Below are 15,195 nucleotides of genomic sequence, written 5' to 3' on the forward strand. Positions count from 1 at the left end.
ATATCAGCATAAAATTTTATGCATTCTAAACTTTCAAACAATAGTAAGGTCTTTAACCTTTACAGTATATCGATTTGGATTTGTTTGAATAATATTAGAAACAAGTTGTATTTTTATAACAACATCATGTCAAATCATAAAAAACTTACCTAAACTTGTTTAGTATTATTCCATTACCTCAACTCGGACAAGTTAATCTAAAACAATTATATAATAATAAGATAAGCTACAAAGTTCAACAAGTGAGTAACATATCTGTGACGACGAGATGACATATTATATGACCTAAGAATAAAGATGCAAGACATAAATACAAGAATTAAAATTAATTAAATTTATCTAAAAAATTATGATTTTTTTATCATAAATTTGCACAAGGAAAAAAGATCCTATTTAGTTAGGTTGGCTTTTGAAGTTTTGATGGTGAGAGAACTAGAGATCAGATCTTCTACTAGTTAAGTGGATTTAATTACCCTATAAATTATTTAAGGATATATCCATCCCCTCTCACAGATCTAACATGAATGGATAATTGTGCTTCCACGTATAGTATATGAGAAAGTATAATATCAACTCTAAGGTGTTTGTTGGTGATTTAAACCACTTAAATAGCTTCCTTTCTCATATCCTTCCAATTGGTAACATCAATACCTTCCACAGTTGCAAGTTCCATCTCACCTCCATTTCAGGCCATCTGGGGATGGCTGTATCTGCACCTTAAGGTCACAATATCCTTTACAGAGACATACATCAGCAACATCATTTGGTGAATGATGGAGCAGCTCACAACAAAAACAATTTGATGCTTTGTCTCGACTGGAGCAGCTCCATCAGTTGGTGTCATCCCTGCTGTCCGCTACACATTTTGGTGGACGCGCAAGAGAGAGAGAGAGCGATGAAGCTTATCTGCTTTGTGGACAATCCATTTTCACAGGAGAAGGTGGGAGAGCTGTTCTACATAATTATCAAACCCTACATGTGACAGACATTATTTGAGGGGGGCTGTTGCGCATTATTCTCGTCCTCGTCAAGGATGATGCAGTGCCACGGAGGTGGCCATGAGTTCCAGGAATAAGATATGGAGAATGCAGCTGACACTATGGGCTCCTCGGAAAGCTGTGCATCGGTTGTTGTGCTTATCCTCCAGCATTGCATTATGGCATTCTTTTGACTGCTGCATTAGGAAATCTCTCTCTAAGGCTTAGAGAAAGAAACGATCCCACCAACTACAAGAAGACGTCTTGTTATCTCCTAATAAGGTTTAGAATAAAAAAGAATTTATTAGTCAACTAGCTTCATTATACATGAGTTAAAATAACAAAGGTTTGCATATATATATATATATATGATCCACATAGACATTAATCAAATATAAAATATACTTAAAACATTCAATCTATATCGTAAAATATTTTTTCAAATTGGATTAATAATGAAACACCCATCGTATCACCTTAATTTAAGATTAAATATTATTTACTTTGATCTTTATCTTATTTTTATTATTAACTTAAGCGTTAAAAAATTCTATCCGACTTCGATCTTTGTATAGATATCAGTTCAATGCTTATATCTTTCTAACCACACACTTAGATTAGAATTATATTAAACTAATTTAATTATTTTTGATATCGTTCCCAAATAAGTACGCACACACATGTATACATATATAATATTTTATATTAGCATTATTGATTACTTTCATTTCCTTATATTACAGGAGATGTTAAAAAAAAGAAAATTACAGCTAAAATATATTATATTATAAAAAAGATAAAAAAAACAAGTGCATGCGTGACACAATCCGAGTGTAGCTCATAATGCAAGAACCTTTTTAAGAGACATAGATCATGGACTCAACTTTGGAAGGACATATTCACAATCTTGGCAATAAAAAACAAGCATAACAGTCCAAAGCGTAAGTCAAAGATATATCCATTTTTTTAAGAATTTTTTTATTATATTAAATAGTGTAGATAACGTTTACATATCGATTCGAGAGAACTATCAATCATACAATAATATATTAATAAATCGAATAACTCACTTATACTCGGTTTAATCATGTATATTATTTGCTATATTATTGCAGTGATGGGCTTCGTTGGACATAGACATGGCCAGGCCCACTGTCTTCATCATATCATTATATATTTTTGGTAAAGATTATATAAAAATATATATATTGGATAGTAGTGCGAGTCTAAAGACTCATAAAAAAATTATCCACTTTCAGTAAATCCATACAATTTTTTCATAAAATTGTCTAGAGGGTAAGGGTGATGCGAAAGACTTATAAGTTATTGATTTTTTTTTTAATTTTTTAATAATAGAACTAAATATTTTTATCAGTACCCTTTAAGTAAAAAAAAAAAGTAAAGGACTCATGACCCACCTTCTAGTGTTATTCTGATGAGTCAATATTTTATCGTCGTTGGTTCAAGTACGAAGACTCATGAGGAATTATCTATTTTTGATGAGTCTGTATATTTTTACCCTTTTGGAATGAGCTCCAAAAGACATATTTGAGGGTAAGAATGATGTTAGAAGCTTATAAGCCTTTGGTTCCCCTACTTTATAAAATCTCAAAGTATGTGTTCAAGGAAGAACAAATAATAGAGAAAATACAATCAATTAACCATCACCTGCTGTGCAAGCACCATAAAGGAAAAAAGCTTAGATAACTCTTACCCACTTACTCATGCAAATGGGAGTCCAAGGATAACTTGAATCAATTATAAACTATCTCTTCTTATAGAATATTCATAGGAATATTGTATCTAAGAAATAGCTCGGATTGATTATAAATCACTCTCCCTATGAAATCTTCACGTACCATACTATCTTTTTAAGATCAAGTATAAAAATATTACTTCCACTTTTTTAATCTCGGATGACTTCACGTATTAGAATAACTTACTTTAGCTTCAATAGATACAATTGTCATTAATATGAAACAGGTTGTATTCCAATCTAAAAGTAAGTATAACTTACTTGAAAACTTTGGCCAAGATTGACACAGAAATAATCATATGTAATTGCACGACAGAAAAGAATAATACAATGTGATGAGAATGATGATAACAGTTGGCATGATGGGAGTTGGGAAGGATATTAAATAATATAGTTAGAAGTTGGATGGCTTTGATTCCCCCCCTGCGCTAGAAATGATTCCCGAAGGGCGATCCTGCTCACTGTCTCACCACATGGCGGTCGCTCGGGATCTCAAGGGGTTCCTGTTTTCTGTTTATATCAGAACAGCTGTGCCCCAACCCAACGCAAAATAGCAAAGGAGAAAACGCTTCCCCCTCCGCTTCCTCCTCCTCCTCCTGCCTCTCTCTGGTGATCTCGTCGGAGGCTCAAAAGCGAACCACCAGACGCGGCCGTGGCCGGCGGTGGAGCAGCGGAACCACTCGTAGCGGAGGAGGCGAGTGCCGGATGCGGTGGCTGTTTCTGGCACGGGGCGAGTTGGAACGCTAGGGTGCCGGCGGACGGTTTGGTGCTGAGCCGAGGTTTCTACGGAGGGGGGAGGGAGGTGGTTTAGAGGCGCCTGTGAGGACCAATGTATGTTGTCCCGCCTCCTCGGGGTCCGGATCTCGCCGCCGCAGGCGCAGCGGGCGCGGAGGCCCCGAGAGTGTACCAGGTCTGGAAGGGGAGCAACGTAAGTGTAGATCTATTTCCTCCAACTTTTACCGACGCATCTCTCCAGCTGGATTAGGCAACCGTAGGCGGCTTGTTGTTCAGGAACATAAACGTGATTTCTGCGGCGGAGGAAATGGGAAATTAAAGCTTTAATCTTTCTTTTTGTCGTATGCGCTGCATTCATAATCTGCGCTTAAAATATGAATCTAGATTCTCTGTCCAATTTACATTTTTGATGAAGAAATTGCGATCGTGTCACCCGCTTCTTTGAAGTGTCTTCTGAATCTGCCCGTTTTTAGGTCTACATCTTGTGTGCAGTTTACGTTTCTTGATTTTGACTGCTTTTTTGATTGTAATGATGAATGATAACCAAACTGCAATGCTTTTAGTGTACGATTTGGTTAATAATTTGATCTAGCAAGTTCCTTGTTGGTCACTGAATGTGGAATTCTGTTGTGGTGTTTAATTTCTGTGTCGATGCTGCATGCTGTCATTTTAATGGATTATCAACGATAATAAATAAGATTTATATACAGTAAATGAAGGAAAAACATTTTGTAGAACAGTGCAACTCACTGCTTCTTCCTGCATTTACATTTGAATAATCATAACATAGTATGCTTGTTAGGATGCTTACTTTTTTGCGAGGTTTACTCTGATTCATACAAGATGCTAATTTGCATGCACTCTGGACTTTAGCATAGCGCTTGAAAGGAAAATCTACTCAAGAGTACAGTGAGGACTGTTTCGGGTTTCTTTTATCCATTCAGTTTCCTGTTCTGTATATTTTGAATCATTATGACACTTGTGAAGAAACTTACTGTACTTATGATGCATTAGATACTGATATACAGCCTAGTGTAATCCTAACTAAGTCTAGCATATTTCATCAATGAACTTCTGAAATTGATTATAGTTCGTATACTAAACAGCAAGACCGAAGGTGTCATAATCATCTTTACAATCAAGAGAAACTGAAGAGTAACCTTTTTTTGAATCTTAGGGTCCTTTTATGATGACTATTTATGAAACATCTCTTGATTCGATGAAATGAATTAGTACATATTTTATATGAAACTAAACATGAAAGGAGTTAGCCAGGCTATTTTTGCTTGGCATCATATCTTTACCTGTTAGCTCATCATAAGATTAGGACATTTTCTGTATGCATCATAGAAGTATGAAATCATTCAACATTTGTACCAACCAGCAGTCTTGCAATTGTGTGATACTGAATAAATACTAGTTTACACCGATCCAATTCTTGCATAAATTTTGTGAATACTGGCAGCATATCTTTACCTGTTAGCACATCATAAGATTAGGACATTTTCTGTTTGCATCATAGAAGTATGAAATCATTCAACATTTGTACCGACCAACAGTCTTGCCATTGTGTGATACTGAATAAATACTAGTTTACACTGAATCAATTCTTGCATAAATTTTGTGAATACTGTATTTTTTATTTTCTTAAGGGGAATGACTTCTGTCTGCCATTTGCCTGTGTTACTTTCGACTTCTTTAGTTGAAGAGTTGCAATAATTTTATGCAACTATGTGAAAATATTTCTTTTTACTGCAAAATTAATATTAGGGGTCATTAATTGATATCTTTGCTATATATTTTGCAGATATTTTTTCTTCAAGGAAGGTTTATATTTGGTCCTGATGGGAGATCATTGTTCCTCACCATATTCATGATTGTAGCACCTGTATCAATCTTCTGTGCATTGGTTGCTAAAAAACTAATGGATGATTTTTCCACTACTCTAGGTTTACCAGTAATGGTTGCAGCTATTGTTTTCACCTTATATGTAAGTATTTCTTCATCTTAGTCTTTTTATCATGACTTTTTTATTTGTATCTAGTTGCTTTATTTTGGATGCTGCTTTCAAAATCTATAGATTCTAACATGGTTTAAAAAATGGGACCAACGGGTCCACCCCTGAATGAGCACACAGACCAGGCTAAACCACCTGGTCCAGTCCTGTTTGGTATTACGGGTGGTTGTTTCCAGCCAGAAACTAGGCTTACTGCTTGATTTGTTACTGTTACTAGGCTTGAATCAGGCGGCAACCTCACTATCCGGCTCTTGGATGCAAAAAAAGGCCATTAGGTTCTATATTAATCTCTCGCAAAAGTTCCTCTCTCAATTTATCTGGCATCTCATCCTCTCATTCTCTCTGAATCCCTCTAAAATCTCATCCAATCTCACTCAAATCCTCAAGGGGACACTCAAGTTCAACAAGTAGAAAGTTAATTTCAAGATGCGAACCACATTTTCATCAAAATCAATTAAATCTGAACTAATCAATATGATTGCTCTCTGTTTATTTGCAAATGGTAAAGGACATATTGTAATAGTTATTTAATGCAAGGTCCGTACCGTACCGGAGTTTCGATCTGAGCTCGATACCGGTACGGTACGGTATACCGAGCGGTACACCTAGCTCATCTAAGTACACATTTAGGCTTGCATTTATTATCTTAATATCTGGACCCAGCTCATCTCAGTCACTTGGGCCTATGCTCTTGCCCAAGCTTGGTAAAACTGAAAGCCAGTCCATCGCAGTCACATATGCATTATAGTCAATCTTTCTTCAAGTATAACTTCACAATCTTTTAATTTAATATATTAGTTATCTATTTCTTTTGAGCAAGTGGTTCACTAGGCTATAGTTTGTTCACTCTATGTACATTACAAAACATGGAATATTCTCTTTTCTTTAAGTGTCTACTAACTACTCTAAAAATCTTAAGACATCTTAAAAAATGGAATAACGTCTTAACTGTTTTGTCATTTGTTGCATCCATAACCTCCATGAACCACTTAATTTTAATCTTTACCTGGTGTCTATTTTCTTTTGTTCAAGTGAAAAAAAGTTATGATTTCCATTGAATTATTCAATAATTTTTTTATAAAATATCTATTAGATAAAAAGCATGACGTGGGCTTTGCTTTTCAGGATTTAACACTTCTCCTTCTTGCCTCTGGTAGAGATCCGGGTATAGTACCTCGTAATGCACATCCTCCAGAACCCGAAATCTTTGAGGGCAATACTGAAATTGGAGGTGTCCGAACTCCACAATTACGCTTACCACGGACAAAGGATGTAAATGTGAATGGGATAATTGTGAAGGTGAAATACTGTGACACTTGCATGCTCTATCGACCTCCTCGTTGCTCTCATTGCTCGATCTGCAATAACTGCGTTGAACGTTTCGACCATCACTGCCCATGGGTTGGACAATGCATCGGGCTTGTAAGTTGCAAATTCTCATGCAAATGTTTGATTCTGTTTTTATGCCAATATGCACTAAATTAACAAGTGAATTTGCCGAGAGACTAATGAAATCTTAAAACTGTGTGCAATCCATTCCTGCTAGATGAATACTAGTAAGAATTAGTTGAATTAATTGCTCTTGACAAAGATGTCTTTGGATCAAAAGATGATCTTTTGGGAGTTTATTTCTTCTGGCTATTACTGATGCCTGTTGTTTTAACTACAGAGGAACTATCGATTCTTCTATATGTTTGTCTTCTCAACAACTTTACTCTGCCTCTATGTCTTTGGATTTTGTTGGGTGTACATAGTAAAAATCAGAAACGCTGAACAAATTTCTATCTGGAGAGCAATGACCAAGACTTTAGCTTCCATTGTTCTCATAGTCTACACTTTTTTATCTGTTTGGTTCGTGGGTGGCCTTTCAGTCTTCCACTTATATCTGATGAGTACCAATCAGGTAATATTCCAAGTGACTGGTTGTAAGAAGTTTGATAAGTATCTTCTGATTATTTTCTTCGACCATTTCTTTGTTTGTTGGCCAGACAACTTATGAGAACTTCAGATACCGTTATGATCGGAGAGCTAACCCATATGACAGAGGGGTGGTCAAGAATTTTAAAGAGATATTTTTTACAAGCATCCCTCCCTCGAAGAACAAATTCCGGGCAAGGGTGCCACAAGAACAACGTTTTCAACCACGTTCTACGGGTGGAGGTTTCATGAGTCCAAACATGGGGAAAGCAGTGAGTGACATTGAGATGGGTAGGAAGCCTGTGACATGGGATGAATTAAGGGCAATCACACAGATTGGTGATCTGGAAGAAGGTCTACACAATGCAAATATAGAGGATGACAAGGTTCGTGAGCTTGGCGAAGCATCCACAGATTTAAGCAGAGAGGCAGTTTCAACAAGGAGCATGGAAGTGCAAGCTGCATTGCACGATAGACGCTCAAGTTGGGGCAGAGGTGGGAGCTGGGAGAGAACATACGAGCTTCAGCCTGTGGAAGCTGCAAGGGGGGAAACGAATAGGATGGCCAGTGGCAATGGTAGCAGCAACATTGCCACAGGAAACTAGTGAGGTATTTGGACAGGGACACACACTTGAGGTCTGGAATCTTGTAGATGTAGGATGTGCATTATGAAAGGCCTGTTGTATCTTCATGTGATTTGGTTTGTGAGCTACCCAGGGGGTTGCATAATTTGTAACTCTAGATAACTGTTGTCTTGTAATTTGGTTTTTGTGTTTTCCAGTCTCTTATCTACCTCTGCTTCTCCTTTAACTTATGCCGCAATTGGTGTCCTCATAATTTGACATTTAAAGACACTGGTCACGGACTGGACTCCTTTGTTTGGCATGTATATACATACCTGTATTTGTGATTTCAGAAGAGCTTGTAATCAGTTGGTCTTGCCTCAGGTTTCATTCTTCTCTTCTTCTTCTTCCTGTTGACATGATTCATCAAGTGGGTTTTTTCTAATTCTGATGTTAATGTGGGATATTGTTAGGATTCTTAGTCAACATGCTACTAATGGTGCTTTAAGCTTGGATATCTAAGATGTTTACGGCTTGATGAAGGAAATCCAGTTTCTTGATGTTGGTTGAGTGGTAATTGGTTTGAAGTGCCTCATTACTTGATTCAGTCTTAGCAGCTTAGGACCTCTTTGAGATCTGTTTGACGGAGGTCAAGTGTATCACTGAACATTCATACCTTTGGGACAGAGTTGAGGAGTAAATGTTCTTAGCCTATAATGTCCCTTTTACTCGTATTAATCTTATATTGATCGAGGAGTAGAAAAAATAATAGTGGGCCTTTTGGGCTCACCTTAAAGGGTAAAACTATACGAAATTATTAAGAACTATTTATGTGCTAGATGAAGATTAAAGGATAATTAAGGGTATTTTATATTATCAAGGTCTAAAATTATTGAATTACATTTATCTACTTAAGTCAAACAAGAACATCGCAACTTAAGTAATTGTCTTTACAAAAAAAGACTTCACTAGCGTGATTCATCTAAATTTATATGTAATATACTTTTGTTTGATTATCTATGGATCTTTCCTTTGATCAATTTGTGGATTTGTATGTGAATGTACAGAAACGTTAATCTGTGTTGGGAGGAAGAGAAGACATTGAAACTAAAAGATATCTCAAAATTCCTTTAATCAAAGTTGAGTTAATTTAGGTATTAATCCGATAGATGAAATTAGTGGATATTTGCTTGTTATGATTCCAAAATAAAATAGCAACTGTAACAGGTTGATGCTTTTTAGTAGTCTCATCAATCTGTTTCCATTAAAATCGGCTGTGTATATATATACATACATATATATGTATGTATATATATACGGTGCACGGTAGCAAACGTCACGTGCAAAAGCTATGACCTGACAGAATCTCCACGTAGGATTTGCCTCGGAATCAGAGAAGCACGCCTATGCCCACGTGGACATCCTCCCCACCGCCACAACCAACGCACAGAACGGGGCGGCAGCCGTCCTCCACTCGCCTCCGACACATCAACCACCGCCAGTACGGAGTCCGTACCGGCCCGCGCCCCTGTCGACCTGCCGTCCCAAAATTCCCTATACGCGTCACGCTCCCATTGGCAGACACGCTGCGTCCTCGTACGAGCTGAGGCACGAGTCGTGTTGGGATGGCCGACGCCTTTACGTCGGACGGCGAGACCAAACTTGAATCTTGTTCTTTAGTTGTCTTGCTCGTCCGCCATCTCGGCAGATTCATTAAGGCGGAGCACGTCATATGGCAGGGAGGAACAGCACCACCCCACCGGTAGTGGCCTCCCACATGCTCTGCATCATCCCCCATGACTCGCTAGCTCATAGATTGGCTCATCAAGATGTCACATCGATCTCACCTTTCCTAACGTAATCCATGCATTATTACTATCATGATGAGAGGCTTATCGAGTCTCCATGCAACCATATCCAGTGGGCGATGCCACAGTGGGCAAGTTGCAGTAGTTGATGCAGAAATGGCAGATCAAGAGGACCTTCCGGGGGATCTCTAAAGCTCGCCTCAGAATGCAAAGTGTGAGCTGGATCGCTCTGGCCTCCCTAGACGACCTTGAACACCACCACCCTTATCCAGAGTGCTGGGTTAAGGAAGATTTGGCAAAGGCCACACAGGCCTGCACTTCCAGCTTTCATTAACCACCCATGGCTTCCTGACAAAGAAAAGAGAGGACGAGCTTCATGGCTTCCACCCATCTCCCACTTGTTCAAGTGGTCGCATTATTATTCTTGAATCCCCCTGAAATGGTACTGAGTTAGAAGGACAAAGGGATCTCCAACACATCTAAGGTCAGTAAGAAAAGGACACAGATATGTTTCTCCTGCAGTCTCATATGTCTTTGTCTCAGAATGATACAGTGTTCCAACATACCATCACAAGGCCACCCTATATATGCATCTAAAGAAAAGACCGCGTGAGAGTATGGACAAAGCCAAGTGGAAGCCGAAGGACTTCAGTGCTCCTCCTCCATTGTATTCTTCTACGGCAGCAAGTCATGAAAATATTAAGCTCAGTCCTTTACTCAGAAACATAATACATATAAGTCGACTGTTCTACAGCAGTATTAACATACTTCCCCTTTGTTTACCACGCAAAAGAAATAATTTGGTTTAAGTTGAAGCATGAAGAAATTTTTGCGAGGATTCCTGTCTTCAGATAGCTACCGAGCATCAAAGATCTGTCTCAGGAGAACACAAAAGCCAAATCCTAACTTGTCCTGATTCGATCAAGGTGCCTTCCCAACGTTGACTCTGGGAGTACAAGACTGCTACACCCTTCAGTCCTCATAGGGAAGGTGTCCATGGAACTGGAATCTATGGGATGGTTGACTTTGCTCCCCATATACATCATTACAAGATCATGCATTACCATTTCACGCACACGGTTAAATGTCAAACCGGACACTTAGTGCTGGCCTTCAACTGGTAATTCCAATTCATAGGTCCACAACTGAGAGCACATATTACGAAAAGAGCTATTCATGTTCTTATCGTCTACGGCAGATTATTTCGTAACCACTGCCACAGCTTTCGTTGGAGATGAAAAGCATGGCATTGGTAATGGGAAAGAATATGCAGGTCATATTCGCATTACATTGTAAGACTCAAGCGACAAGAATCTTCCCAGTTGTGAGGACTAATGTTGTTGCCACATCGATTGGAACTTCACCCACTAAATGATTTCAGTTCAACATACTGCTGCATCGATTTTGATCCTCCTCTACAATTGATAGCATGGTTACTGATCACTGAGCAAAAGCCTCTTTCACTGGCTAGAACTGAAAACCATCACAAGAAATCTCCTTGTTTTCTTGGGTTCAGTTAAGTTCAACAACAAAAAGCATGGGTAAGTTTGAGTAGAGAAGGTGAAGACATTAAGATAGCTTTGTTGGATGCATGAGAAGATGGGGGAAAACCAAGACTGGGGACTACACACAATTATGGCCAAAACAAATCTCTTATCCTTCTCAACCAGTCTTTCTATATAAATGACTCAAACTCTTGCTTTCAAACCAAACAAGCAAATACTATAGGGTACACAGGAGCAAACTACTGGAAGAAAGAGAACAAAGAGGAACAAGTCTTTGCTTGTTGTCCCTCACCTCCCTTGAAATAGTATAGAATAAGGCTTCACGGTTAAGTAAGTTAATGAGGACACAATAAGGGAAAAAGAGTAGTCCACTGAATGTTGGCAGCAGAAGTGAAGAGGACCTTTGATTCTGATACTCTTAGCAAATTCTAGTAAGATTAGACACTAACATCTTCAGGTATATCATTTATGCTGACTAAACTTGTATAAAGATTTGAAGAAAGTTCAAAATTTTCATCTGACTACAAATGGGAAAAGTTAACTCAACTGAACTTATTGGGATTTTGGAGGGACATTTCCTTGTGTATTCAGATTCTAAATATCAACAACTAGAAATAAAAAAATGAAGCTCACATTTTATGGTTTTTTTTTTTTTTTTTGTGATATGCATAGGTAGCTTAGGCTGAACAAAAACTCCAGGAAAGACTCTAATCTCATCTTCCACAACAAAATTATCTTTTCTCAAGAACAGAAAAATGAGTTGCATATCTTATGCCACTGACTAATGAGTAAATGGGGGACAAAAGAAAAAAAATTCATGCTGGAAAAGGAATTGAGATAATTTTGGACAAGGTGGCAAGAGAGATCATGGGGGGAGTAAAACACGAGATGTGATCTTGTTCTTGTGAGAGTGAGTGGTTGGCTTCTCTGAACAAGTTGTAAAAAGTGTCAGCAATAACAGGGTGGTGGATGGATCAGGCACTCATGCAACTTTTAATCTCAATGTAAACAACTCTCTTGTATCTCACTTTATATTTTCTCTCTCTCTCTCTCTATATTATTTTTAATCTTTACTGTCTCCTCTTCTCACCTTTTTCTCTGTCTTCTCTCTACTTCTAATCTTCACTCACTTAGCTGCATCACACTCAGAGACTCTAAATGTTGCATCTACCTACACTGCTCTGCAATTAATTCCAACACTAGTGCAGTCTTCTATGACTTGCACAACTCAATCATCTTGGCTTTCTTATGAAATGCTAATGATGGATTGCTTCACAATTGTGCTAACAACTATATATGTGCTGCATCAAACCATCCTCTATACCTTGACATTGCCATTGGATCTGAAAATTTAGAGTCTGAAAGAAAAGCAAGAATTGCATGACATGATGTTTGATTCACATTTTCCATTTTTTTTTCTTCTTAACCTTAGGTTTTCCAACAAATCATGAATATGAAATTAATAATTTGTTGAAATATATGCTATATATTTATTTATATATATAGCTCTGGTAATCTTGATATCTACATTTGATGGCATAACTGCTATTGTTGACAGTGACAACCAAGTGGCATCCCACTCACATATATCAAATAGGATGATGCTCATCTCCCCATCTCTCCTATAAAATGGGCCTTCTCCTCGTATCTAAGGAGGCACACAAAGTAACTGAGGAGGTGGAGGAAGGTTGTCTTTCTTCTTTTCCTTCTCAAGGGGAGAGGGAAAGACCCTTGCTCTTGCTTCGTTCCTTGATACATCCTTCTTCTGCTCTGCTTGCCTCGAGGTTCCATGGCTGGCCTATCACTGCAACACCCTTTACCTTTCACCTTCGGCATGCTAGGTGATCCTTCATTTGTTCTTTCATTTGTCTTCTGCACATCATTCGGTCAATTCAAGCTTCCAAACCCTTTTCATGAGGTTATTATCTTGGCATGTCTGCAAATCTACTGTCGTTTACGTTGTTCTAAGTACTGTAACCTTCTCTAGTTCTTGTTCATCGCCTATTTTCCTTGCAATGTGTGTAATTAGCTTGTACATGACAAGAGTGCATGCATAAATGCTGTCTCTGTTTGGAGTATAATTACTCTATTAATATCATGAGATGTACATTTCCACAAGTACTCCTTACGTACTTGTGCTACTCCTTCATGCAAAACCTCTTCTTCCATGGAATATTACTGATAGCTAAGGATGACGAATTGGCAGGCAACCTCATCTCCTTCATGGTTTTTCTCGCCCCAATGTAAGCATCACACTTCTCTGTTCTGATTTCACTTTTATGGATTTGCTGCCTCAATGTGACGACGCTCGGTACTGCTGCTCATCATCACAGCCCCACGTTCTATCGAGTTTACCGGAAGAAATCAACAGAAGGGTTCCACTCCCTGCCTTACGTTGTTGCTGTGTTCAGCTGCATGCTGTGGATCTACTACGCTTATGTCAAGACCGATTCCATCCTCCTCATCACCATAAACTCCTTCGGAGTATTCATCGAGACAGCCTACATCACCATCTACCTCATCTACGCCCCCAAGAAGACTAGGGTTAGTATACATCATACATAGATCATCCATATATAGACTACTGTACTAATTCATTTCGAGTTGCAGATCATGTCTATGCGAATATTCGTGCTCTTGAATGTGGTAGCGTTTGCCGCGATCATTCTCTTGACTCAGCTACTCTTCACTGGCTCCATTCGCTTGAAGGTGCTTGGATGGATCTGCGTCGGCTTTTCCGTCAGTGTCTTTGCTGCTCCGCTGAGCGTCATAGTAAGAACTGAAACGGTGGCTATGGTCTCGGTAAAATCTTGCTACAGATCCAACTGATGCTCTTCATTGAATCAAATGTTCAGAGGCTGGTTATCCGTACAAAGAGCGTAGAGTTTCTGCCGTTCTACCTCTCCTTCTTCCTCACGCTGAGCGCGATCGCGTGGTTCGGCTACGGCCTGTTCACCAAGGACATCTATGTTCAGGTGATCGTGACTGCAAACCTGTTTCGTGTGTGATATATATATATATGCTTCCCTGACACCTTGTTCTCTGACCAAAGCAGCTCCCGAACGTGCTGGGCTTCCTATTTGGAGTCGCACAAATGGTACTCTACATAGTCTACAAGAAGAAGAAGAACGTCGTCGTGGAGCCGGCGGGGATCGAACACATCGTCAGGATTGCGGAGCTGGCGATAGCTCCAGCTTCGGAGTTGCAGGCCGGCGTCGAGGAGAACGATCATCGGAAGAAGGCGAGTGAGGGCAGTACTGAAGGCGTAGAGAAGGCAAAGATGGCAGCCGAGGAAGGGGTTGAGATTGACGCAGTATGAAGCATGGCCTCGAATGAAGATGTCGCAGCATTACATCACTTCCATCAAATTCCTCCACGTCATAGGCTTTAGTCTTGTCCTGACTATAAAAGATTGAGTTTCCATCCACTTGTATCATCAAAAGGAAGGCAAAAGGGTGCAGTGTGTCTACTTATCGTTTTCGCATTAGTAAACTACTTTGTGAGAAACGCTCGTACACATAGCGACATGTTCATCATCGTTCCCTCCGATGCTGCTGGAATCCCAAGCAATATGGCTAGTGGGGTTCTGATGACATAATAAATAACTCCAAGCAGCGATTCTCAGACACAACTCTCACATACTTTTTCTCAAACAATACGAATCATTAATTCTTGCCCCGAAGTCAAACGTTAATCCCGGAATCTGTATGTGTGTGTGTGTGTGTGATGAGAAAGAGTCCCCTTATGTTTCCTACTTTTTCTTACCCTCTCTCGAGAGACATGCAGGCAGCAGAGATTGACTTCTTCATGGGTTAGAAAGAAAAGGAATTCTACTTCTTTTCAGGCCAATAAAAGTTAATCATATGCAGCAAAGGGCAATTGAAAGGACAATGATTGAAGTAACCAAGAAACGGCAG

General features: G+C 39.0%; 2 protein-coding genes across 3 annotated transcripts; both read left to right on the forward strand.

Annotated features, from left to right (window-relative positions):
- Positions 1-3,195: 3,195 nt before the first annotated feature.
- On the forward strand, positions 3,196-8,345 carry LOC135582625 (probable protein S-acyltransferase 7). 2 transcript variants are annotated; one of them, XM_065120395.1, is made up of 5 exons: positions 3,196-3,661; positions 5,276-5,458; positions 6,611-6,907; positions 7,155-7,388; positions 7,474-8,345. In XM_065120395.1, the coding sequence occupies exons 1-5, from the start codon at positions 3,563-3,565 to the stop codon at positions 8,005-8,007; spliced, it is 1,347 nt and encodes a 448-aa protein (XP_064976467.1). In that variant the 5' UTR covers positions 3,196-3,562; the 3' UTR covers positions 8,008-8,345. The 2 variants fall into 2 exon arrangements, with proteins under 2 accessions (XP_064976467.1, XP_018686533.1); XM_018830988.2 differs by lacking the exon at positions 7,155-7,388.
- A 4,586-nt stretch (positions 8,346-12,931) lies between these two features.
- Positions 12,932-14,785, forward strand: LOC135618317 (bidirectional sugar transporter SWEET14-like). Its single transcript, XM_065119200.1, has 6 exons — positions 12,932-13,119; positions 13,485-13,521; positions 13,612-13,822; positions 13,889-14,050; positions 14,134-14,253; positions 14,334-14,785. The coding sequence occupies exons 1-6, from the start codon at positions 13,068-13,070 to the stop codon at positions 14,595-14,597; spliced, it is 846 nt and encodes a 281-aa protein (XP_064975272.1). The 5' UTR covers positions 12,932-13,067; the 3' UTR covers positions 14,598-14,785.
- The last annotated feature ends 410 nt before the right edge of the window (positions 14,786-15,195 follow it).

This window comes from Musa acuminata, chromosome BXJ2-8 (assembly GCF_036884655.1).
Source record: "Musa acuminata AAA Group cultivar baxijiao chromosome BXJ2-8, Cavendish_Baxijiao_AAA, whole genome shotgun sequence".
In the NCBI taxonomy this organism is placed as follows: domain Eukaryota; kingdom Viridiplantae; phylum Streptophyta; class Magnoliopsida; order Zingiberales; family Musaceae; genus Musa; species Musa acuminata.

Bases quoted from the DNA above. Each gene is read 5' to 3' on its own strand.
- LOC135582625 (XM_065120395.1), top strand. From the start codon at position 3,563: ATGTATGTTGTCCCGCCTCCTCGGGGTCCGGATCTCGCCGCCGCAGGC. The intron at 3,662-5,275 runs GTAAGTGTAGAT...TATATTTTGCAG, and splicing joins AGGTCTGGAAGGGGAGCAAC to ATATTTTTTCTTCAAGGAAG. The intron at 6,908-7,154 runs GTAAGTTGCAAA...TTTTAACTACAG, and splicing joins TTGGACAATGCATCGGGCTT to AGGAACTATCGATTCTTCTA.
- LOC135618317 (XM_065119200.1), top strand. From the start codon at position 13,068: ATGGCTGGCCTATCACTGCAACACCCTTTACCTTTCACCTTCGGCATG. The intron at 13,120-13,484 runs GTGATCCTTCAT...ACGAATTGGCAG, and splicing joins TTTCACCTTCGGCATGCTAG to GCAACCTCATCTCCTTCATG. The intron at 14,051-14,133 runs GTAAGAACTGAA...TCAAATGTTCAG, and splicing joins CTGCTCCGCTGAGCGTCATA to AGGCTGGTTATCCGTACAAA.